This window comes from Ostreococcus lucimarinus, chromosome 4 (assembly GCF_000092065.1).
Source record: "Ostreococcus lucimarinus CCE9901 chromosome 4, complete sequence".
NCBI classification, from domain to species: Eukaryota; Viridiplantae; Chlorophyta; class Mamiellophyceae; order Mamiellales; family Bathycoccaceae; genus Ostreococcus; species Ostreococcus sp. 'lucimarinus'.
This window is the reverse complement of record NC_009358.1, coordinates 614,572-635,053: the sequence shown is the minus strand read 5'-3', so window position 1 is coordinate 635,053 and position 20,482 is coordinate 614,572. Positions and strand designations below refer to the sequence as shown.

At 63.4% G+C, this 20,482-nt stretch overlaps 13 protein-coding genes across 13 annotated transcripts; 7 read left to right on the top strand and 6 right to left on the bottom strand.

Annotated features, from left to right (window-relative positions):
• Positions 1-54: 54 nt before the first annotated feature.
• OSTLU_37312 (predicted protein) lies at positions 55-1,556 on the top strand (the record flags this gene model as incomplete). The annotated part of the gene is made up of 2 exons (XM_001417520.1): positions 55-195; positions 429-1,556. The coding sequence occupies 2 exons, from the start codon at positions 55-57 to the stop codon at positions 1,554-1,556; spliced, it is 1,269 nt and encodes a 422-aa protein (XP_001417557.1).
• Positions 1,557-1,630: 74 nt separating this feature from the next.
• On the bottom strand, positions 1,631-2,119 carry OSTLU_31290 (predicted protein; the record flags this gene model as incomplete). Its single annotated transcript, XM_001417266.1, has 1 exon — positions 1,631-2,119. The coding sequence occupies one exon, from the start codon at positions 2,117-2,119 to the stop codon at positions 1,631-1,633; it is 489 nt and encodes a 162-aa protein (XP_001417303.1).
• A 298-nt stretch (positions 2,120-2,417) lies between these two features.
• Positions 2,418-2,984, top strand: FBP16-7 (peptidyl-prolyl cis-trans isomerase, FKBP-type; the record flags this gene model as incomplete). Its single annotated transcript, XM_001417519.1, has 1 exon — positions 2,418-2,984. The coding sequence occupies one exon, from the start codon at positions 2,418-2,420 to the stop codon at positions 2,982-2,984; it is 567 nt and encodes a 188-aa protein (XP_001417556.1).
• Positions 2,985-3,426: 442 nt separating this feature from the next.
• OSTLU_31288 (predicted protein) lies at positions 3,427-4,134 on the top strand (the record flags this gene model as incomplete). The annotated part of the gene is made up of 1 exon (XM_001417518.1): positions 3,427-4,134. The coding sequence occupies one exon, from the start codon at positions 3,427-3,429 to the stop codon at positions 4,132-4,134; it is 708 nt and encodes a 235-aa protein (XP_001417555.1).
• Positions 4,135-4,187: 53 nt separating this feature from the next.
• On the bottom strand, positions 4,188-4,739 carry OSTLU_92637 (predicted protein; the record flags this gene model as incomplete). Its single annotated transcript, XM_001417265.1, has 1 exon — positions 4,188-4,739. One exon carries the CDS (start codon positions 4,737-4,739, stop codon positions 4,188-4,190), a length of 552 nt encoding a protein of 183 aa, XP_001417302.1.
• Positions 4,740-4,879: 140 nt separating this feature from the next.
• OSTLU_12474 (predicted protein) lies at positions 4,880-8,346 on the bottom strand (the record flags this gene model as incomplete). The annotated part of the gene is made up of 2 exons (XM_001417264.1): positions 4,880-4,957; positions 6,781-8,346. The coding sequence occupies 2 exons, from the start codon at positions 8,344-8,346 to the stop codon at positions 4,880-4,882; spliced, it is 1,644 nt and encodes a 547-aa protein (XP_001417301.1).
• A 315-nt stretch (positions 8,347-8,661) lies between these two features.
• OSTLU_36892 (ABC(ABCG) family transporter: multidrug (ABCG)) lies at positions 8,662-10,629 on the bottom strand (the record flags this gene model as incomplete). Its single annotated transcript, XM_001417263.1, has 1 exon — positions 8,662-10,629. One exon carries the CDS (start codon positions 10,627-10,629, stop codon positions 8,662-8,664), a length of 1,968 nt encoding a protein of 655 aa, XP_001417300.1.
• A 727-nt stretch (positions 10,630-11,356) lies between these two features.
• On the top strand, positions 11,357-13,603 carry OSTLU_31283 (predicted protein; the record flags this gene model as incomplete). Its single annotated transcript, XM_001417517.1, has 1 exon — positions 11,357-13,603. One exon carries the CDS (start codon positions 11,357-11,359, stop codon positions 13,601-13,603), a length of 2,247 nt encoding a protein of 748 aa, XP_001417554.1.
• A 63-nt stretch (positions 13,604-13,666) lies between these two features.
• On the bottom strand, positions 13,667-14,683 carry OSTLU_31282 (predicted protein; the record flags this gene model as incomplete). The annotated part of the gene is made up of 1 exon (XM_001417262.1): positions 13,667-14,683. One exon carries the CDS (start codon positions 14,681-14,683, stop codon positions 13,667-13,669), a length of 1,017 nt encoding a protein of 338 aa, XP_001417299.1.
• A 129-nt stretch (positions 14,684-14,812) lies between these two features.
• OSTLU_37399 (predicted protein) lies at positions 14,813-15,649 on the top strand (the record flags this gene model as incomplete). Its single annotated transcript, XM_001417516.1, has 2 exons — positions 14,813-14,888; positions 15,006-15,649. The coding sequence occupies 2 exons, from the start codon at positions 14,813-14,815 to the stop codon at positions 15,647-15,649; spliced, it is 720 nt and encodes a 239-aa protein (XP_001417553.1).
• Positions 15,650-15,892: 243 nt separating this feature from the next.
• On the bottom strand, positions 15,893-17,090 carry OSTLU_15111 (predicted protein; the record flags this gene model as incomplete). The annotated part of the gene is made up of 2 exons (XM_001417261.1): positions 15,893-16,771; positions 16,980-17,090. 2 exons carry the CDS (start codon positions 17,088-17,090, stop codon positions 15,893-15,895), a joined length of 990 nt encoding a protein of 329 aa, XP_001417298.1.
• A 663-nt stretch (positions 17,091-17,753) lies between these two features.
• Positions 17,754-19,250, top strand: OSTLU_15110 (predicted protein; the record flags this gene model as incomplete). Its single annotated transcript, XM_001417515.1, has 1 exon — positions 17,754-19,250. One exon carries the CDS (start codon positions 17,754-17,756, stop codon positions 19,248-19,250), a length of 1,497 nt encoding a protein of 498 aa, XP_001417552.1.
• Positions 19,251-19,735: 485 nt separating this feature from the next.
• On the top strand, positions 19,736-20,011 carry OSTLU_9858 (predicted protein; the record flags this gene model as incomplete). Its single annotated transcript, XM_001417514.1, has 1 exon — positions 19,736-20,011. A coding segment is annotated over one exon (276 nt), but the record flags the coding sequence as incomplete, so codon positions are not given.
• Between the last annotated feature and the right edge of the window lie 471 nt (positions 20,012-20,482).

Genomic DNA, 20,482 nt, shown 5'->3' with positions numbered 1-20,482 from the left:
GCGCGCGCGCCGCGCGCGCCGCGCACACGCGCGCGCACGGCGCTCGCGCGACGCATGGCGCCGAGCGACGCGCGCGCGAGCGCGTCCGATCGCGCGCGCGCCGAGGACGCGACGCGCGACGCGACGGGCGCCGCGTGCGAATCGTGTCCCGAAGGCGCGCGGCGCGCGGCGAGTTGGTACTGCGCGCAGGACGAGGTGCGCGCGACGGCGCGCGCGGTGACCGGGAGACGACGCGCTCGCGACGCGTCGACGACGCGCGGGACGCGCGCGCGCGACGCGCGGCGGCGAGGCGCGGTCGGAGAGGATGGCGCTTCGGATAACGATAAGACGACGACGACGAACGGGGACGTTCGGACGACGCGCGGCGACGAAAGCGCGCGCGAAGACGCGCGCGACGACTGACGGTGGTGCGAACGACGGTGACGCAGGCGTACCTGTGCGATGCGTGCGATGCGCGCGTGCACGCGGCGAACGCGATCGCGAGTAAGCACGAGCGCACGGCGCTCGGGACGAACGGGCGAGGGGTCGGCGCGCACGGCGCGGAGGATGCGGATTCGAGACGGATGAGCGATGCGTACGGCGACGGCGATGACGTTGAGGTGACGACGGATGATGTGATCGGGATATGCGATGAGTATTTGAGTAATCCCATGATGCCGTCGTCGTCGTTTCCGGTGGAAACGTTGGACGGAGCGTTTTGGGACGAGAATTTGGGCGAGCTTGACGCTGATGGGATCGATCCGGAGAGCTTCTTGAGGGACCCGCTCGATGATGAAGATGCGGCGAAGGATGGGGTGGTGAATCGAGAAATCGACGGGGAGCGATCGGGAAGCAAGTATAGCGACTCGGTGGGGATGTCGAAGAGCGAAATCGAGGCGTTACGTCGGGTCGGCGAGTATGCCTCGTCGAGCGGCTTTTTAGGTCCAATTTTGGACGATTCTGCGGTGCGGTTTTTAGAATTGAATCCATCGTACGGCGCGTTCGGCTCGCCATCGCCTGAGTCTAGCGATATGGGTTTTGAATCTCTCGCGGGGAAGCTGAGCGCGGTGGCTGTCAAACGCGAACCCGAGAGCGATTTGGACAATCAGACGGTCGCATCGAGCGGCGCAGGGGATGCGAATGGACATTCTGCGATGGCTGACGCGTTACGCTCGATTCCAGAAGGCCCACCTTCGGGATCGGATACGTACGCCGGGTTACCGCAGCCGCAGACGCGTCTCGAGCGATTGAAACGATGGAAGGAAAAGAGGAAGAATCGAAACTTCAACAAGGTGATTCGGTATCAATCGCGCAAAGCATGCGCTGACAACCGCCCGCGAGTCAAGGGCAAGTTCGTCAAGGTTAGCTCTGTGCCGGATTTATCAAAGATTCGAGAAGCCGCGGGCCAGTCGGACGACGACGACGCACGCGAAGCCGAAGAAGAACGCGATAAAATCGCTGAGCTTGGCCTTGACAAGGGCTTGCGCGCGCCGCCATCTATGCGAAAAATGAAGAAGGGTCTGGTATCATCGGCATCGATGCCAGACTTCTCCATGTACAACACTATGGATGATTAAAATCCTTGCAATCGAACCAAACGTTCCGCTCTTCAAATACACTTCTACTCTAACGCGCTTTGAGCGCAAATATTTTACACCGGAGTCGGGTCGTTCAACCCTTCCGCCGTTAAGAATCCGTCGAGCGCGTCCATGACGGGCGCAAACTTCGCCACACACGCGCGCATCTCCTCCTCGCTCCCAGCCACAGCGCAGAACTGCGCTCTGCTCGGCGGCATCGCCAACGCCGCCGCGAAAACCCCTCGCAACGCGAACCCGTGATACGGCTTCAGCGCGCGCTCGTACGACCTCGCCCCGCACGTCCGGAGATCCAAGCTCGCGTCTCGCGTGAGTTCCCCGAGCAAACCCACGACGAAGCCGCCGAACCGCCGCAACCAGAGCGCCGGCACCCAGACCCGTCCGCCCGCCTCGCGGTCGCGCGCGATCGCCTCGAACAGCGACGCCCGCGCCTCGCCGCGCGCCCGAACCACGTCTCGAATCCGTCGCACGTTCTTCGATACGTCCGCCTTCGCGAGCTCGAACGCGAAGCCGAGCGCGGCGATGACTTCGAGCATGGCATCCATGACGTCGCAAAACCGCGCGGCGTCCACGTCCCCGGGGCGCGTGAACTCGACGTCGGCGTCGAGCGCGTCGAGCGCGTCGATGACGCGCGCCACGCGCGACGGCATGCCGCCGCGAGGCGCGCTCTGCCGCGCGAGGCCGCACTGCTCGACGCTCGGCATGTTCGCGACGACGACGTCGAGCGCCGCGCGCGTCCGGGCGCCGCGCGCGACGACGACGGGGAAGCGCTCGATGCGCGCGGCGTCGGCGCGCGGGCGCGCGGCGCGGCGTCGCGCGAGCGCGGAGGACGAGACGTTTGAGATGCCTGACGTCGATTTCATCGGCACCATTCTCCAAGACGTGCGAAAAGGTCAAAAGGGCTTCGCCACGCGCATGAGCGTGCACGAAGACGCGCGCGCGGACGCGAGCGAAGGGTTTCCCGTGACCGGTGACATCGTGAAGATTCAGTTCGGCGTGGAGACTGGGGAAGGGGAGGTTTTGCAAGACGCGGCGGCGACGGAGGCGGTGACGTTTGAGGTCGGCGCGAGCGACGTCATGGGAAATCCGCTGTTTAAGGCGTTCGATGAGGCGGTGCGGAAGCTGAACGTTGGAAATAGTGCGGTGGTGAGCGCGAGCGGGGGTGATTACGATCCGAACTTGTTATTTAGCGTGCCGGCGAATCACGAGGAAATCGCGCGCTTGCGCGCCGAGTGGTCGGATAAGGGAGGTTTGGTCGAAGGATTGACGGTGACTCTCGTCAACGGGCAACCCGCGGTGGTGCGCGCGATGGACGCCGAGAAAGTTGTTTTGGACGCCAATCACCCCTTCGCGGGAGCGGACGTGTTCTTCAAGGTGACCTTGCTCGGCGTCAACGTGGACGAGGCGTGAAACGTAATAACGTTTCACGCCTATTGAATCGCGAGGCTCGATTCTCGCCGCTGCGTGCGCACGACCGTTGACATTTATTTCGCTAGAATTGATTTAATCACCGCCATAGCGCGCATCTTGCCTTGTCGAATCCGATCGCGTTCGCGTCGTTCGTTCGCGCTGGCCCCGTCCCGCCCGCACAGCGCCGCTCGTCATGTCCACTCGCAAGCGTCTCGCTGACCTCGCGTCCGCGGGATTCGCTCGCGCATCGTTCGCGTCATCTGCTTCCGCGTCGGCGGTGTCCACGGCGCGCGCGTCGCTCAACACGGGCGCGTGCAAATCTTTCGACGCGTCGGGACGCGTGAAGTCATCGCTCGCGAACACACGACCGCGGACGCGCGCGCACGCGCGCTCGTTCGCCGCGGATGCGCAGGTGGGCGCCCCTACGGTACATCCAGACGGTATGCCTCGCTATCCGAACTTCACCGTCCCAGGCGCGCTACGGTTGGCGGATTACTTTGGCACGAGCTCGTTCGCGATGACGGGGAGCCTGCTCGCGGCGGCGAGCGGGATGGACGCGTTCGGATGCACCGCGGTCGGCACCATCACCGCGGTGGGCGGGGGTACGGTGAGAGATATTTTGCTCGGTCAAGGACGGCGGGCGTTTTGGATGGAGGAGCAGGAGTACTTGTGGATCGCGGCGGGCACGGCGTTGGCGACGTTTTGCGGCTGGGAGAGCGCGAAGAAACAGTTTGGATTTACCGATGATGATTATTGGATCGAGGCGAGCGATGCGTTGGGAGTCGGGGCTTTTTGCGTCATCGGCACGCAAAATGGCATACGCGCGGGCGTACCTATGATTGCGCAGGTGTTGTGCGGAATTATGACGGCTACGTTTGGGGGCATCGTGCGCGATATTTTAGTTCAACGGCCAACGAGAATCTTTCACTCGTACGCCGATATCTACGCCACGACCGCCGCCACCGGGGCGTTGGCGTACATCATCGCGCGTCAAGCCGGTGCGCCGCCGTCTTTGCGGATCATCGCGGGCGTAAGCGCAGGTATCGGTCTTCGCGTGGCGGCGGACACGTACGACATCCGCCTCCCGGTGTACAACGCGGAGAACGCGAAAAAGTCCGCGGCGAGCAAGGGTGACAAGCGTCACGTGTGACGATGATATAGATCGACACAAACTATGTACGATAACAAACATGTGTCTTTTTCCTACTTCGGCTTCACCAAACCTTGCGTGCACTCGATCGCCTTCCATTCAGCGAGCATCGACTCGTCTTTGCGAATCTCGCCAAAAGGCGGGTACGCCTCCTTCACCAAGCATCGCTCTCCGTTCGCCAGATACGCATCGAGCATCGCTCCTTTGTTACTGCTCGACGGTGGTACTTGCGTTTTATCCCACTTCAATCCCTTCGCGTCTAAATATTCGCGCTGCGTCTCGACGATGACGTCCAGGTTCGTCGTCTGCGAAAACGAATTCGTGTGTCCTTTGTGATCAAACTTGTACGTCGCGAAAAACTCGTCCGCGGCTTTGCGGTACGTCGCGTACGCGTCGCCCTTGCCGTCGCGCAGAAGCTTGCGCTGCGCGTCGAGCACGGCTTTGGCGTCGGTTTCGTAATCAGTCTTCGCCATCGCGGCGTCGTTTCGAGCGACGACGGTGAGCGAGGGGGCGAGGAACATCGCGAGCGCGGCGCGGCGCGTCGGCGCGGACGCCTTCGTCGCGCGCGCGGGCCCGACCGCGGGCGCGACGGCGAGGACGCGCATGGGAACGCGTGTGTGGGAATGAGGAGGTTGTTATCCACTCGTCGGTTGTTTTGCGAGCGCGCGCGGCTCTGCGAAGAATGCGTTAAAAAAATGGACTATGTGTTGCGCGTCTCAGCTCGAAGCGCTCCGAGCGAGACCATCTATGCTATGCTAAATCGATCGAGCGCACGAGATCGAGCGCGGACGGCGCGATCGTCGTGGTCTTGGTCTTGGCGCGTCTGCGTTTTGGTTTCGCGGGCGCCGTCGCCATCGACGCCCTCGCGTCGTTGGACGTATCCAAATGCTGTGCGAGCGAGACGGTGACGCCATCGACAGTGATACCATCTTGTCGTTTGAGGTTTTCGAGCGCTTTCTTCTCGAGGTAGCGGACACCTTCACCGGTCTTGTTGAGCGCGGCGCCGATTTCGGCGAGCGTCATCGGACCGTCGCCGATGAGACCGAAACGGCGTCGGAGGACGTACGCTTGCGGCGCGGGTAGTCGGTCCAAACTCGCTCTGATCTCGTTTCGAAGGAAATCCCTCTCAATCTCCCGCGCCACGGCATCGGATGGACCGAGTTCGGCGGCGTCGTCGGGGCTTGCGAGATCGAGTTCGTCCGTTTCCTGCGAGGCGTTCGCGTCCAGGCTGAGAGGATCCATGCTCAAATCCTTGAACTTCTCCAGCATCTCCACGGTGAAGCGCGACGAAGAGTCGGCAATTTCTTCTTTCGTCGCGCTGCGACCGAGTTCGCTTTGCATCTCGAGCTGCTTTTCGTAAGCCGCCTTCTTGAGAACGTGAGCGTGCGAAGGGACGCGAATCGTTCTGCCGTTGGCGTGCACGCCGCGTACGATGGCCTGACGAACCCATGCGTGAGCGTACGTCGTGAATCTGAATCCTTTTGAAGGATCGAATAGCTCACTCGCGCGAACGAGACCGGTGGCGCCCTCGTGAACCATGTCTTGCCTACTCATCCCCGCCTTTTCCATGGCGGGAATTCTATCGTACAGCTTTCGCGCGATGCTCGCTGCAAAGGCCATGTTCGCCGTCACGAGCCTCTTCCGCGCCATCTTCCCCTCGCGCTCCGCAGCTCTCATCGCCGCCGGGCTGTCGTACTCTAATCGCAACGCGAGCGTGTCTTCGAACAGACGCTTGGACTGCTTGGCCGCTTTCTCTCGCAGCGCCAACGCCTCGACCGCGCCCAGCGCCTCCGTCGCTTGAATCCTCGTCGCCGCCGCCTCATCTCGCAAAATCTCCGCCTCGCGCTCGATTCGCAACAACGCCTGTATCGCCCGCCCGAGATTTCGCTCGTCCTCGACGCTCATACGTTCATCTTGACCCATCGACGTCCCTCTCGCTCGCGACCGCGCGTCCGCCCAGCGCGTCCTCGCGCGTTCCTTCTTCGTCTGTCGATCCCTCCCTCCAGCGCCGCGTTCGCTCCCTGGCGCGCCTTCTGTCGTCATCGTCGCGTCGACGACGCCATCGCGCGTCTCCTTCGTCGTCGTCGCGCGTCGTCGTCGCGCTCGCGCGCCGCCGCCCGTCGCGCCGCGCGGCGCCTCGCGATTCGTCGTCCTCCTCCCCTCCGCGCTCGCGCTCGCGCGCGCCTCTCTCGGCGTCTCGCTCCCTCGCTCGCGCACGACGCGCGTGCGCACGACGCCGTCGTCGCGCGCCGTCGCGCGCTCGCGCGCGCTCGAGCTCGCGTCGACGTCGCCGCGCGGGCTCGGCGTCGCGTCGACGCGCGCGCGCCGACGCCGCGCGACGCCGACGCCGACGCCGACGCCGACGCCGACGCGCGTCGCGCGCGGTCCCGCGCGCATCGTCGCCGCGCCGGTCGCGAACGCGCGGTGAAGTGCGGCGCGACGCGGCTTGGACGCGACGTCGATGGCGACCGGAGTGAGTGGATAACCCGCGAGCGGGACGGGACGCGCGTCGACGAAGGGCGAGGGGAGAACGCGAGCGCGAAAGCACGATTACAGGCTATCGAATAAATCGTTGGATGCGATGTAGTCCTGGACGCGGGCGCGCCAGGTGTCGAGATCGATGGATGGGTCGACGGCGCGAGCGACGCGCGCGGCGACGGCGACGGCGGAGGAGGCGATGCGATCGACGGGCGGGTAGACGGCGCCGACGGCGAAGAGGTTGGCGTCGACGGATTCGGCCAAGGCTTCGGCGGCGGTGAGAAACATGTCTGGAGTGACTTGTTTCGCGCCGCTGACGATGGTGGCGAGGGCGATGGGTGGGAAGATGAAGGCGTTGTTGGCGAATCCGGGGGCGAACGTCTTTTCAGCCGAGAATCGCACCGGCGGAAATCGGGTGCCGCTCGCGAATATCGCTCGGCCGTTGCTCCACGCGTACGCCTGCTCGGCGGTGCACTCAGCCTTGGACGTCGGGTTGGAGAGCGCGAAAATGATCGGTTGGTCGTTGAGTTTGCTCATCGACTTGACGACTTTTTGAGTAAACGCCCCGGGCACCGCGGCGGCGCCGACCAACACCGTCGGCTTGATGCTTTCGATCGCTGATGCGAGGTCAGTTTCCTCCCTCGCGTCTTGTGCAAAAGGCAATTTGTCATCACTCAGCTGCGACGCGCGCGAGCGCACGACGAGGCCTTTTGAATCAAACAGCCACACCCGTTTCCTAGCGTCGGCTTCCGCGACGCCGCGCTTCGTCAACGCGAGGACGAAGAGTTCAGCGGCGCCGATATTCGCCTGTCCAGCGCCAAAGAACAATACGCGCTGCTGAGTGACGTCACCACCTCTCTCTAGCGCTCGCACCGACGCCAATATCCCGCTCACCGTAACCGCTGCGGTGCCTTGGATGTCGTCATTGTACGTCACGACATCGGGCGCGGAGTAATACTTTTTCAATACCCTGAACGCGTTCCTCGGCGCGAAGTCTTCCCAGTGTATGATCGTGTTCGGACCGAATCGCTCGCGAATCGAAACGACGACTTCATCCAAGAGCGCGTCGTAGGCCTGGGAGCGGTCGCGCTCGCGTTTGAGCCCGATGTACAACGGATCGTCGAGCAACGTCTTGTTGTTTGTACCGGTGTCAATCTGAATCGGCAACAGCGCACTCGGCGGCACTCCACATGCGGCGTACACCATGCTCTTTCCCGCGCTAATTCCCATCCCGTTCGCTCCTTGATCTCCGAGCCCTAAAATTCTCTCCCCATCCGTGATCACGGCGATTTTCACGTCGTCGCGCGGCCAATTGCGCATCAATTCCCGCACGTTCCCCGCGTCGTCCGAGCTTACCCACACCCCCATCGGTCGTTGTATCAGCGTCCCGAATCTCAGACACGCCTCGCCGACCGTGGGCGTGTACAACAGCGGCAGCAACCGCTCGGTGTCCGATCGCAACAATTTATAAAAAGTCCGCTCGTCCGTCGTCTGCAGCGCCACCAACTGCTTGTACGACTCGAACGCGCCGTCGCACTGCCCGAGCGCTTCCCTCGCCCGGCGCACCTCCACGTCGTCCTCGACGACGTTCGGTGGCAACAACCCTCGCAGACCGCGTCCCTCGCGATCGACCGTGGCCAATCCTCGATACGTTCCCGCGTCGCGCAGCGTCGCGTATCCCGGCCCGCACGGCGGTCGCGGCGCCGCGCGCGCCACCGGCCCTCGATCCGCCATCCGCATCGACGCCCGCACGGGCGACGCGCGCGCGACGTCCGCACCGACCATCACCGTCGTCGTCGACGCGGCGAGCGCGAGCAGCGCGCGACGCGACGCGTCGAACGTCGACGCATCGAACGTCGACGCGTCGACGTCTTCATCGTCGTCGCGCGGCGCCGGCGCCGACGCGCGCGACGCGCGCGCGTCGGTGCGTCGAACGTCGCGGTGGCGCTTCGCCGACGCGCGCGGTGCGGCGACGCGCGACGACGGCGACGCGCGCGATCGCATGTTCGCGAGGTGAGGACTGGGGACAACTTGGCTTTGCATTTGGCGCTAACGATTTTGGTGGCGCACGCTCGCGGTGCAGACGGCGGCGACGACGAGCCAACACGCCCAGAGCAAGTACACGAAACCGAGATTAGACGACGTCGTGCCGGTGACGTCGTAATACGAGGTGACGCCGACGAGGGAGCCGTCGTCGGCGAGAAAGACGGGAGGCTCGACGCGAGCGAAGTGGTTGAGCATTTGCGCCTTCCAGCCGTATCGAACGAATAACGTCGGTGGCCACCAGGTCCAAGCGCGCGGGACGTCGTTGATGTTGAGTAAAACACCGGCGAAAAGGACCTGAAGGACGTTGTACACGGGTAAGATGGCGTTGGCGGCGTCGACGTCGCGGGCGACGGCGGCGCAGAGGTAGGCGACGGCGCCGCCGCATTGTTGCATGCCAAAGTACGCGAGCCAATCGACGAAGAAGTTGCCTCGCAGACCTGCGGCGTTGTATAAGATCGCAGTCGCAACGAGTGAGACAATGAGCGCCACGAGTGCTTCTTCGATGATTTTGTACGCGATGTACGCCAAGAGTGGGTAACATCCGTCGTCGAGCTCGCGGTACAGAAGTGGGCGTTCCATCAAGATTGAAGGCAAGTATCCACTCGCAGCGAACGCGGGGAGGACGTTGTTCATAAACAGCATGTTAGAGACGTTGATTTGGGCGTCGAGTGACATGACCTTTCCTTGGCCCGCGTACATGGTCGCCATGACGGCGGCGAATATGAGGTGCCCGGCGCAGCGCGCGCCGACGAATTGCGCGTCGCGGTAATTTCGAGACGTGCGGTACTTTAACAGCGTGCGCACGGCGCTCGCAAAACCGACAGGTTTTGGGGCGTTTGCGAGCAGCAGAGATCGCGTGTCGCCTGCTTCCCGCCGATTCACCACTTCTCGCACGTACTTGCGCACTTCGTCGCGATTACGCTTGTGATGAAAACTCGCCGTAAACTCTCTGGCAAAATCCGTCGAATCGTCGCCCGCGGTGGCGATTAAGAAATCCGCAAAGTTATCGTTCGGATCAAAGTAAAACCCGAGCGAATAAAAGTACGTCTCTGCGCCCTCTTCGCCGAATAATGGACCCGCGTAGGTGACTTTGCCATTCTTCAGCATCAACAGACGATCGAATTGACGAAACGCCTCCGAGCTCGGCGAGTGAATGGTGGCGATGACCGTGACTCCGGCGGTGTCGCAAAATTTTCGAATGACTCGCATCAAATCGTACGAAGTTTTCGAATCCAATCCGCTCGTGGGCTCGTCCAAGAACAAAATACGAGGACGAGTGACCAAACTTATGCCGATGTTCGTGCGCTTTGCTTGCCCGCCGGAAATCCCTCGCGACAAAGCGCTGCCGACGACGACGTCGGCGCACTTTTCCAACTGCAAGTCTTCGATCAATCGATTCACTTGCTCCTCGCGCGCCTTGGCGTCGAAACCTTCCGCGCCTCGCTTTAACTCGGCTTGATACATCAACGTTTCTCGCACCGTCAACGACGCGAGCAAGCAATCAAACTGCTCGACGTACGCCGCGCACGTCTTCAACGCCGCCTTCGTCGCCGGCTCGGCACCGACGACGACGCGCCCGCGCAAGCGTCCCTGCGTCTTCCTCCCGCTCATGACGTCCAGCAGCGTCGTCTTCCCCGCCCCCGACGGACCCATGAGCGCCGACGCCCCCCCCGGAGGAAACACCGCGCTGACGTCGTCCAGCAACCGCGTCGTCGCGCCCGTCTTACGATCCCTCACCTCGTACCGCACGTCCTGACACACCACCGCCAACGGCGTCGCGCGTCCCGCCTTCCCACCGTCGTCGCCCGCGTCCGCGTCGTCCGCGTCCGCGCCTCCGCGCGCGTCCGTCGCGCGCCGTCGACGCGCCTCTCGCTCGAGCGCGCGCACGTCCACCTTCCACGCCGTCTCGCGCGCGTCCGCCGTCTCGCGCGCCTCGCGCGCGTCCGCCGGCGCGAGACGCCGACCGTCCATCGCACGCGCCCTCGCGCTGGCGTCTGCCGCGCGTCGTCGCGCGTCGCCCGCCGTCGCCCGCCGCGGCGTCCGTCGCGTAACGCTCGCGCCGCGACGAAAACGCTCCGTCGTCGGACGCTTTTATCGCGCGGTTCGTCGCTATGTACTACCGCTCGCGGACGCCGCTCTACGAGAGTTCGCGACGGTCGGTCTCGTACACACACGGACCAAACACGGACCAAACACGACGTCAACGGCCGCGGACGCCCGCGCGCGGCGACAGACGACCGCGCGCGCGACGATGGCCGACGCGCGCGCGCGCGACGACGCGCGCGATGTCGCCGCGCTCGTTCGAGCGCTCGTCGAGCGAACGCTCGCGAACGCGATGCCGACGAACGCGACGCCGACGCACGCGATGCCGACGGACGATCGCGAGGCGACGCGACGCGCGGACGCGGGACGCCGGGTCGCGACGCGCGTGCTCGCGTCGACGCTGGGCGAGGGAACGGCCGTGAGGGACGCGATGGACGACGGCGAGGCGGTGGCGCGGGCGATCGTGCGAAGGGTGCGAGAGAGGCGGGGGGAGGACGCGGCGGCGCGCGCGGCGGAGGCGTGCGAACGCGCGCGAAGGCGCGACGCGAGCGGGTCGACGCGACGCGCGGGAGTGCTCAGGACGCTGTTGGCGATCTCGGAGGACGCGGAGGGCGCGTGGGGAGCGGGCGGGGGGGTGGGCGCGAGCGCGCGAGGGATGCGGCGGTTGGATTTGGACGCGGCGGCGAAGGCGTTGACGCGAGACGAACGCGCGGGCGCGGCGACGGCGGCGGCGACGAGACGGTTGGATGATGGCGAGGCCGCGCGCGCGCTCGCGGGCGGTGAGAAAGGGGCGCTCGGGTTGCACGCCGTCGGTCGGCGCGCGGATGCGTACAGGACTTTGGAGATTGAACGCGCGGCGAGCGGGGAGTGCGACGAACGCGAATTGGTGCGAGACGTGCTGTACGCGTGTCAAGGCATCGACGGCGAGTTCATCAAGTTTTCTCCGGCCCAACAAGCGTTCGCGCTGGCACCGAACGTGAACGTCTCGGCCGGGCGACGAAATTTGATCAAGTGCCTCACCGAAGTAGGGTGGTTATTTAAGAAGGTTTCGGCGGCGCTCGGCGACGGCAGGACGGCGGGCGTCGACGTCGACGACGGCGACGGCAGCACGCGGCAGGCGTTCAGAGCGGCGATTCAGCGCGAGCTTGCGAGTTACTACAAGTTGATCGCGGTATTAGAAGCTCAAGCGCAGATTCCGATCGTGGCTTACCTCGAACGAGGCGACGGCGCGGCGAAGGGCGGCGACAGTTACCTCACCCTGCGTCGACTCTTCGTGTGGCTCGCCGATCCTCTCAAGATGTTACGGACGCTAGCGGTTTTGGTCGACGCGACGCACGGCAAGCGAGGAGGCGCTGCTTTGGCGGCCATGTACAACTACTCTCAACACGGCGACCCGTCATCCACCGCGTTGGTACGAAGAGTTTTGAGCGCGAGCGCGACGCCGTATTTGGGCATGGTGCATCGATGGACGGTGAGCGGCGAGCTCGAAGACCCATTGTGCGAGTTCTTCGTGAGCGTTGATCACTCGATTTCGGATAAAGATTTATGGCGCCGAAAGTATGCGTTCGATGAGGACATGCTGCCCTCGTTCATCACGCGCGAACAGGGGAAAACTATACTTCGCCTCGGCAAGAGCATAAACTTTCTTCGCAGATGCTGCGACGACTCGAGCTGGACGCCCGAACGCGCGGACGTCTTGAACGCGGTGGAAAAGGCTGGAGGGCTAGACTTTGAGAATCCAGATGGTTTGACGACGTTGATTAGCGAGACAGCAAAGCGTGTGGACGGAACGGTGCGTCGCGTACTCTTCGAACGCTTCAAGCTCGGAGAGCATTGTCAAGCGCTCAAGCGCTATTTGTTGCTCGGCCAGGGGGATTTGCACGAGTGCTTGATGGACTTGATGGGTCCGAGCTTGGAGCAGCCCGCGAATTCATTGAGTGTCTTCAAGCTCAGCGGTATGCTCGAACAAGCCGTGCGCAGCAGTAGCGCCCAGTCGGATTCTCCAGACTTTCTCGATCGCTTACGCGTGCGTTTGATGGCGCACTTGAACGAAGAAGTGGGATGGGATGTCTTCACGCTCGAGTACGTCGTAAATCAGCCTTTGACGACGATATTCACCGAACACGCGATGAGCAAGTATTTGCGCGTGTTCAACTTTCTGTGGCGTCTGAAGCGAGTGGAACATTCGCTCTGTGGGACGTGGCAGATGATGAAACCGACGGTAGCGCATTTGTTGTCAAGCGAAACCGCCGGCGGGGGCACGTCTGGCGCGGCGTTGGCTGACATGCTACGCAGCTGTCATTCATTGCGAGGGGAGATGCACAGCTTTATTTCTAACTTTCAGTACTACGTCATGTTCGAGGTGCTGGAGACCTCGTGGGTCGAGCTCGAGGAGAAGTTTGCCAAGCATTCCGATTTGGATGAAATCATCGCGGCGCACGACGTATTCCTCGACGCCGTCGTTCAAAAGGCTTTGCTCGGGTCAAAGTCGCAGCTAGTTCTGCAGACCCTTTACGCACTTTTTGAGGTGATGATGTCGTTCCGCGAAGTCGCAGCTGATCTTTTCGACATGGCGGCAGACGTCGTCGCGAAGAAGGCGGCGACGCGAGAGCGCATCGCCGAGCGCGAGAAGAACAAGCAATGGGGGACATACGTCGGCGAGGAGTCGAATGCGAGCGATTTTATCGATAAGGACGAGGTCGCCGTGGCGCAGAGTCGACTGGCAAATTTGCGCGACGACTACGCGCGTGCATTGGACGGTTTCTTGAACCTTTTGCCACTCCAAACGCACGTGGACACGCAATTCTTGTTGTTCCGCCTCGATTTCAGCGAGTACTACGCCTCCAAGGGCGTCGGTCCTGGTGACATCGCGCCTCAGCGAGTCGCGCGAGGAATACAGTAAAGCAAATAAATACATTGTACATAGCAAAGCAGAGCGCGTACCGCAACTAAACCGTGATGCTGCCTAGACTTCGAGCAACAAAGGCGCGAGATCCTCCTTTGCGATGGCTTTCGAGAGCGCCTTCGCCGTTGGACGATCAGGACACTTGAACCGCATATATCGTTCGGGCAAACCGTGAATGGGTAACTCGACGAGTGATCTCCGAGCCGCTTCTTCGATTCGTTTTAATTCAGCCTCCAGATCCACTTCCGCGGCCTCGTTCGCGGCCGCCGACGTCTTCTCCGCGGCGGCCTCCATCGCTCCCAGCTTCGCCTTCGCCTCGAGGAGGCATCGCACGCCAGCTTTCACGTCATCATCCGCGTTCGATTTCCCTGAATCTTTCATTTCGCGCACGCGATCCGCCGCGGCCGAGACGGCGTCTCTCGCCGCCGCGATTTCGCTCTCGCTCGGCGCCGGCTCGGCTTCGGCGTCTCCCTCCAACACTTCCACCAGCGCCGTGCGCTCGAACCCCCCCTCCATGGCCGCCACGTATCGCATCTGCGCCATCAGCGGTTCCTCGTCGCCGCACAAATCCTCCGCGCTCGCCCCCAACGCGATCGCCAACTCGCTCAACCGCGCGCGCGCGTCGCCGTCCTCGCTCGCCCGCAGCGTCGACACGTCCACCACCACGCAATCCTCCCCCCCCCCCACGTCTTGTTCCGTGCACACGAACACCATCCCCACCGCATCGCAGTACGCCCGATGCGTGTTCACCAACGGAAACCGTCGTCTCGCGAGCCCGTCTCGACTCGCGCTTCGCGTCTCCAGCCCTCCTCGCCGTTTCGCTCGCTCCCACGCCTCTCGCTCGTCTCGCGTCAGCCTGTACGGCGCCTCGCGCTCGACCACGCCCATGGACTTCGTCTTCTCCCCCCTCGACGCCCGTTCGACGTCGTCGATCGTCGGTCGTCCGCTGACGTACACCTTGTAGCTCTTGTTCGTCCGCTGCGACCGCGTCGTCTTCGAGCTTCCTTTCCCGCCGCGCGCCGTCGCCTCGCCCGCGCCGTTCGCGGACTCGCTCCCCTTACCCACGCGCCAGTGCATCGACCGTCCGGCGTCGCGGTTCTTCGCCTTGGCGACGCGCGCGACGTGCAGCGCGCGCCGCATCGCGTAATCAGCGTCGACGAGTGACGTCGGCAGACGTCGGCACGCCGCGGAACGCGACGCCGCGCGATGGGCGGCGGGCAGAGCAAGCGCGGCGCGCCGCGATCGGTGATCGTCATCTTCGGACCGCCGGGCGCGGGCAAGGGTGCGCGAGAGACGCGAGAGACGCGAGCGTCGGCGACGCGAGACGACGGCGATCGACGCGCGACGCGAACGACGCGCGCGCGGTGACTGACGGACGCGACGGACGCGCGCGACGCAGGAACGCAAGCGCCGAAGATCACGGAGAAGCTCGGCGTGCCGCAGCTCGCGACGGGAGACATGCTGCGCGCGGCGGTGGCGGCGGGGACGGATGTCGGGAGACGCGCGAAGGCGGCGATGGATTCGGGGGGATTGGTGACGGACGACATCGTCGTGGCGATCATTCGCGATCGAATCGCGGCGAAGGATTGCGCGCGTGGGTTCATTTTGGATGGGTTCCCGCGGACGATCGAGCAGGCGAAGAAGCTGGATGAGATGCTGGCGAAGCGCGGCGAGAAGGTGGACGTCGTCGTCTCGCTCGAGGTCCCGGACTCGCTTTTGGAGAAGCGCATCTGCGGCCGATGGGTGCACAAGGCGAGCGGTCGCTCGTATCACGCCACGTTCAACCCGCCGAAGAGCCTGAAGGCGTGCCCGGGTAAGCAAGCCAAGCCGAAGCGCATGTTTGACGACGAGACTGGCGAGCAGCTCGAGCAGCGCAGCGATGACACGAAAGAAGCGCTCGTGACGCGCCTCGAAGCGTACCACTCGCAAACGAAGCCCATTTTGGAGCACTACTCTCCCGTCGTCGCGAAAATCGACGCGGCAAAGGACATGAGCGAGGTGTGGACGGCCATCGAGGCGGTCTTGCCGACGCGCGAAAACTAAGGATGCGCGACGAGCGATCGAGTCGCAGAGTCGTTTCTAGCGTAGAGCTCGACGCGTGGTTCGAGGAATGATGCGTGCAATAATAATACACATCCATCAAGCGCCGCAGGGAATCGCGTAGGGAATTGAATCTGAATCTTTTTACATTTGAGCGTGAATAGTCGAGCACCGAGCAACACGCCGCAACGGCAAGAGCTAAAAGCGGAGGCTATATTGCCTTTCTCGCGCTACGGTGGTGGTTGTTTAGTTGATGTCGACGGGACGATCGTAAATCCAGGAGAAGGTTTCCTTGGCCGGAGGCTTCTTCGCCGCCCTCTTCTCGGCGAAAGCGACGAGCTTGCGGATGCGAGCGGGTTGCTTCATCAAGTACTCTTGCGCGGCGGCCGCCTCGCCGCCCAAACCCGTGATGTTGGCGATGTCCCAACGCTTGTTGAGGTGATCCATGATATCGGCGTAATCGTGGCCGGTGTACACGCCCGTGCGCTCCGCGACGGCGGCGAAATCGACGAAGAGGTCGCGGCCGGTTCGCGCCTTGTGCTGGCCGTCGCACATCATGTGCGCGGGCATGGTGATTTGCTTCTCCATCATGTCCGCGTACGCGAGGACGGCACCGTCGGGATCGCGCGCCAATACTTCATCGATGATGCGCTGGTACGCGATCTCGTGGCGGCCTTCGTCGGCGGCGATGATGCCGCACATCTTCGCGAACTCCGGATCGCCCGCCTCCTTGGCCAAGCGCGCCGTGTTCCCGTGGGAAATTTTCGTCGCGCGCTCTTGGAAAGACGTGTACACGAAACCGAGGTACGGGTTGTTGTCCGTCTTAGGGTTCATGCCGCTGCCGATGAGCTTCTGGATCGTGGTCTCGACCGGCTTCATGTTCACCTTACCCGTCATCCACAAGTACTTGTTCATGAGGTCGCCGTGACGGTTTTCCTCCGCCGTCCACTTGCGCGTCCACACCGCCCACGGGTGAGCATCCGCGCCAGAGTTATCCTTCGTTCCTTCGAGCGTGTTCAACATGTTCATGTACGTCGGCAACGCCTCTTCGGTGATCATATCGCCGACGAGCACGACGAAGAGATCGTCGGGGATGTTCGCCGCGCGTTTACGAATCTCCGCCACCTATCGCGATCGCGACGCGTTCGCGCGCTCGTCAGTCACCGCGTTTTCGCGCGCGCGCACGCCTCCACCCACCCCCTCGCCCATCTCGCGCGCGCCTCGACCTCGCCTCGCGCGTCCCGCGTCGCGTCTCGTTCGAACGCCCTCGACCGCCCTCGCGCGGATAAACCATCCCTCGCGCGCGTCCCCTCGCCCCCCCTCGCCCTCGCACCTGATCCAAGAAATCCGGCGACTCCGGATTCGGCAGCCAATCTTGCGGTTGCCAATTCGTGTCCGGGTCCTTCAGCAGTCCGCTCAGTTCTCCCGCCGCGAACGACGTCATGTCCTCGATCACCGCGCGTCGTTTCTTCGACAGCCCATTCGTGGTCGTCTCCGGATCCTTGCCGCCCTGAACGAGGATCGTCGGCGACGCCACCGCGGGTCGTCGGTGCGTCTTCGCGCGCGTCGCGCGTCGTTCGTCGTTTTGCGCGCCTGGAGCGTTCGCGCTCGACGCGCGAGGCGTGCAGGCGCGCATGGTGGGCGCGCGCGCGATTGATTGTGCGGCGCGCGCGCGTCCACGCGCGTGCGGTGTGGTGTTCGTATGAGTACGGGGTTTCGTGTCCTGGGTGGCCGTCGAAAAGCTCGAATGCGTCGTATTTAAGAGATGCGGTGAAGTAAATGAAAGAAACGAAACCAGGGGGGTATAAGTAGTGTTTACACGCGCCGTCGACGAGTCGGGACTCGCGCGCGCGCCTCGAGATTTTTTCACCTTTGTTCGCGGGCCCCAGGGGCGAGAAAAGGTGAAAAAATCTCGTCGCGAGGCCCCAGGGGGGCGACGTCGACGATGCGGTCGGACGACGCGCGTTGACCGGAAGCGCGTCGCACCGCGACAAAGCGCGACGCGGCGACGGCGCGGGATTCTTCGCAAACGCGCGACGGAAACGCGTCGAACCGTCTCGCGTCGGAAACGCGCGACGCGGCGACGCGAGACGGGTCGACGAGGCACATGCCGCGGGACGGCGTGGACCTCTCGCGTCGCGCGCGCGCGCGACGACGCGGGGACGCGAGCGCGACGCGCGCGACGGCGCGGGAGGGCGAGGGCGCGCGACGGGCGAATCGCGGCGACGCGAGCGCGGCGCGGGACGTCGGGACGGGCGTCGGGGGGGAGACGCGGCGAGGCGAGGCGACGTACGCGCGCGCCGACGTGCGCTCGCACGACGTCGGGAGCGATTGTTGGCTCGTCGTGGGCGATGGGGTGTACGACGCGACGTCTTGGGTCGAGAAACATCCGGGGGGGAGCACGATTCTGGAGCAGTACGCGGGGAGAGACGCGACGGACGCGTTCATGGCGTATCACGGGGGGGAGCGGCGCGCGCTGGCGCGCTTGGAGACGCTTCGAATCGGGCGCTTGGTGGACGAGAGCGCGGCGCCGCCGACGCATTTAAAGGCGTTTCGTCGGATGAGGGACGCGATGGAGGGTAGTGAGAAGTTGTTGAAGAGCGATCTCACGGATTACGCCTTCATCATCGCGAGATTGGTCGTGCTTTTCGGCGGCGTGTTGGCGTGCGTGTTGTCGTCGGGCGCCGGTTTCAAGACGCACATGTTCGGCGCCGTCTTGCTCGGTTTGTTTTGGCAGCAAAGTATGTTCATCGGCCACGATGCTGGGCACACATCGATCACTTATGATCGCAAAAAAGACGCCATGATCGGGTGGTGCGTTGGAAACCTCTTCAACGGCGTCGGCATCGCGTGGTGGATGGCGACGCACAACGTCCACCACTGCGCGTGCAACTCGTTGGAATGCGACCCCGACATCCAGCACATGCCCGTGTTCGCGGTCTCCAACAAATATTTTGGCTCGGTGTACTCTCTGTATCACCGCAGACGCATGACGTACGACCGTCTCGCCAGGACGCTCGTTCGATTCCAGCACTACACGTTCTATCCAATTATGGCCGTCGCTCGCATCAACTTATACTTGCAGACGTTGATCTTCTTGATCAAGGCGAAGCGCGTGCGGAGCCGAGCGATGGAGTTTTTAACACTTGGTGTGTTCGCCACGTGGCTCACCACGCTCATCGCTCAGTTACCCGTGGGTCACAAAGTGCCGTTCTTCTTCCTCTCGCACGCCGTCGCCGGCGTCATCCACGTGCAAATTTGCCTCTCGCATTTTTCGCGCGACGTCTTCGAAGGGCGACCTGAAAACGACGAGTGGGTGAACATGCAACTCGCTGGGACGTTGGACATCGACTGCCCGCGCTGGCTCGACTGGTTCCACGGTGGTTTACAGTTTCAAACCGAGCACCACCTGTGCCCGCGCGTACCTCGACACAAGCTTCGCGCGTTTCGCGAAGACGTCGTCAAGCCTTACGCCAAAGCCAACGGTCTAGGGTTACATTCCGTCAGTTTCTGGGCCGCCAATGCGGAAGTTTTCCGCACCCTTAAGCTCGCCGCCAAGCAATCGCGCTGGGCGCCTCACTTTTCTTCAGCCATGCACCTCTGACCGAGTTGACTCCTTCAGCGCGCCGGCGACTTACTTCTCGCAATCTTCCGCCTTTGCAAGCGCGCGCGTCGTCACCACTCACGGCGTCTTCATTCATATTTATTTACTGTAGGTTCTCTTTTTTAGTCTCTGATAGTGTTGTATTGCGTATTGATCGAGTCTCGCCGCAGCGCCCGACCCGACCCGACTCATCCGATCCGGGAGAATTGAATCGTCTCGAAAATCGCGAATCCGCCGCGATTCCCCGATCGCGCCGCACACGTCGACGCCCGCGTCCGACGCCCACGACCTCGCGCGCCGCGCACGCCCGAACGATGTCCGACGAAGATAACGAACAGCGCGAGATCGACGAGGATAACCCTCGTCGCGTCGCCGACGAACCCGCCGCCGATGAGGGCGGCGCCGCCGATCACGGGGACGGCGACCGCGGGGCACCGCCGCCGCCGGTCCGAGACGAACCGCCGAACCCGCGCGACTTGCCGGGAGTCTCCGTGCTCGTGCGAAACATCTCGTTCGACGCGCACGAGGACGACATCCGGGATAAGTTCCAGGCGTACGGAAACGTGCTCGACGTGTACATGCCGAAGGATCGCGAGACGGGACGCAAGCGAGGATTGGCGTTCGTGAAGTACGCGATTCAGGGTGAGGCGGACGATGCGGTCGAAAAGGCGACCGGAATGGACATCATGGGACGGGAAGTTCGATGCGAGATCGCGAACGAGCGAAGAAAGAACCCGGATGAGATGCGAGGGCGAGGCGGCGGCGGATACGACGACCGCCGAGGCGGCGATCGCCGAGGCGGGTACGACCGACGGGATGATCGTCCGTACGCTCGCGAAGACCGCCCGCGAGGTGTGTGCTACGCTTGGAGAGAAAACCGATGCGATCGAGGCGACTCGTGCCGCTTCGCGCACTCTGAAGACGGCGGCGGCGGCGGCGGCGGGTACCGCGGCGGCGGCGATCGCGGCTACGGTGGCAACCGCGGCGGCGATCGCTGGGGCGGCGATCGTGATCGCGGCTACGGTGGCGACCGCGGTGGTGATCGCCCGCGTGGCGTGTGCTTCGACTGGCAAAAGGGGCGCTGCGACCGCGGTGAGTCTTGTCGATTCGCCCACGAAGGCGAACAACGCGCCTACTAGGCGCTTCACCGCGAATCACGCTTTCGCAATGTTTTTTACCGTCGATCGATTCGACGACGACTACGACGAACCACGAATCAAAATTTACGACGA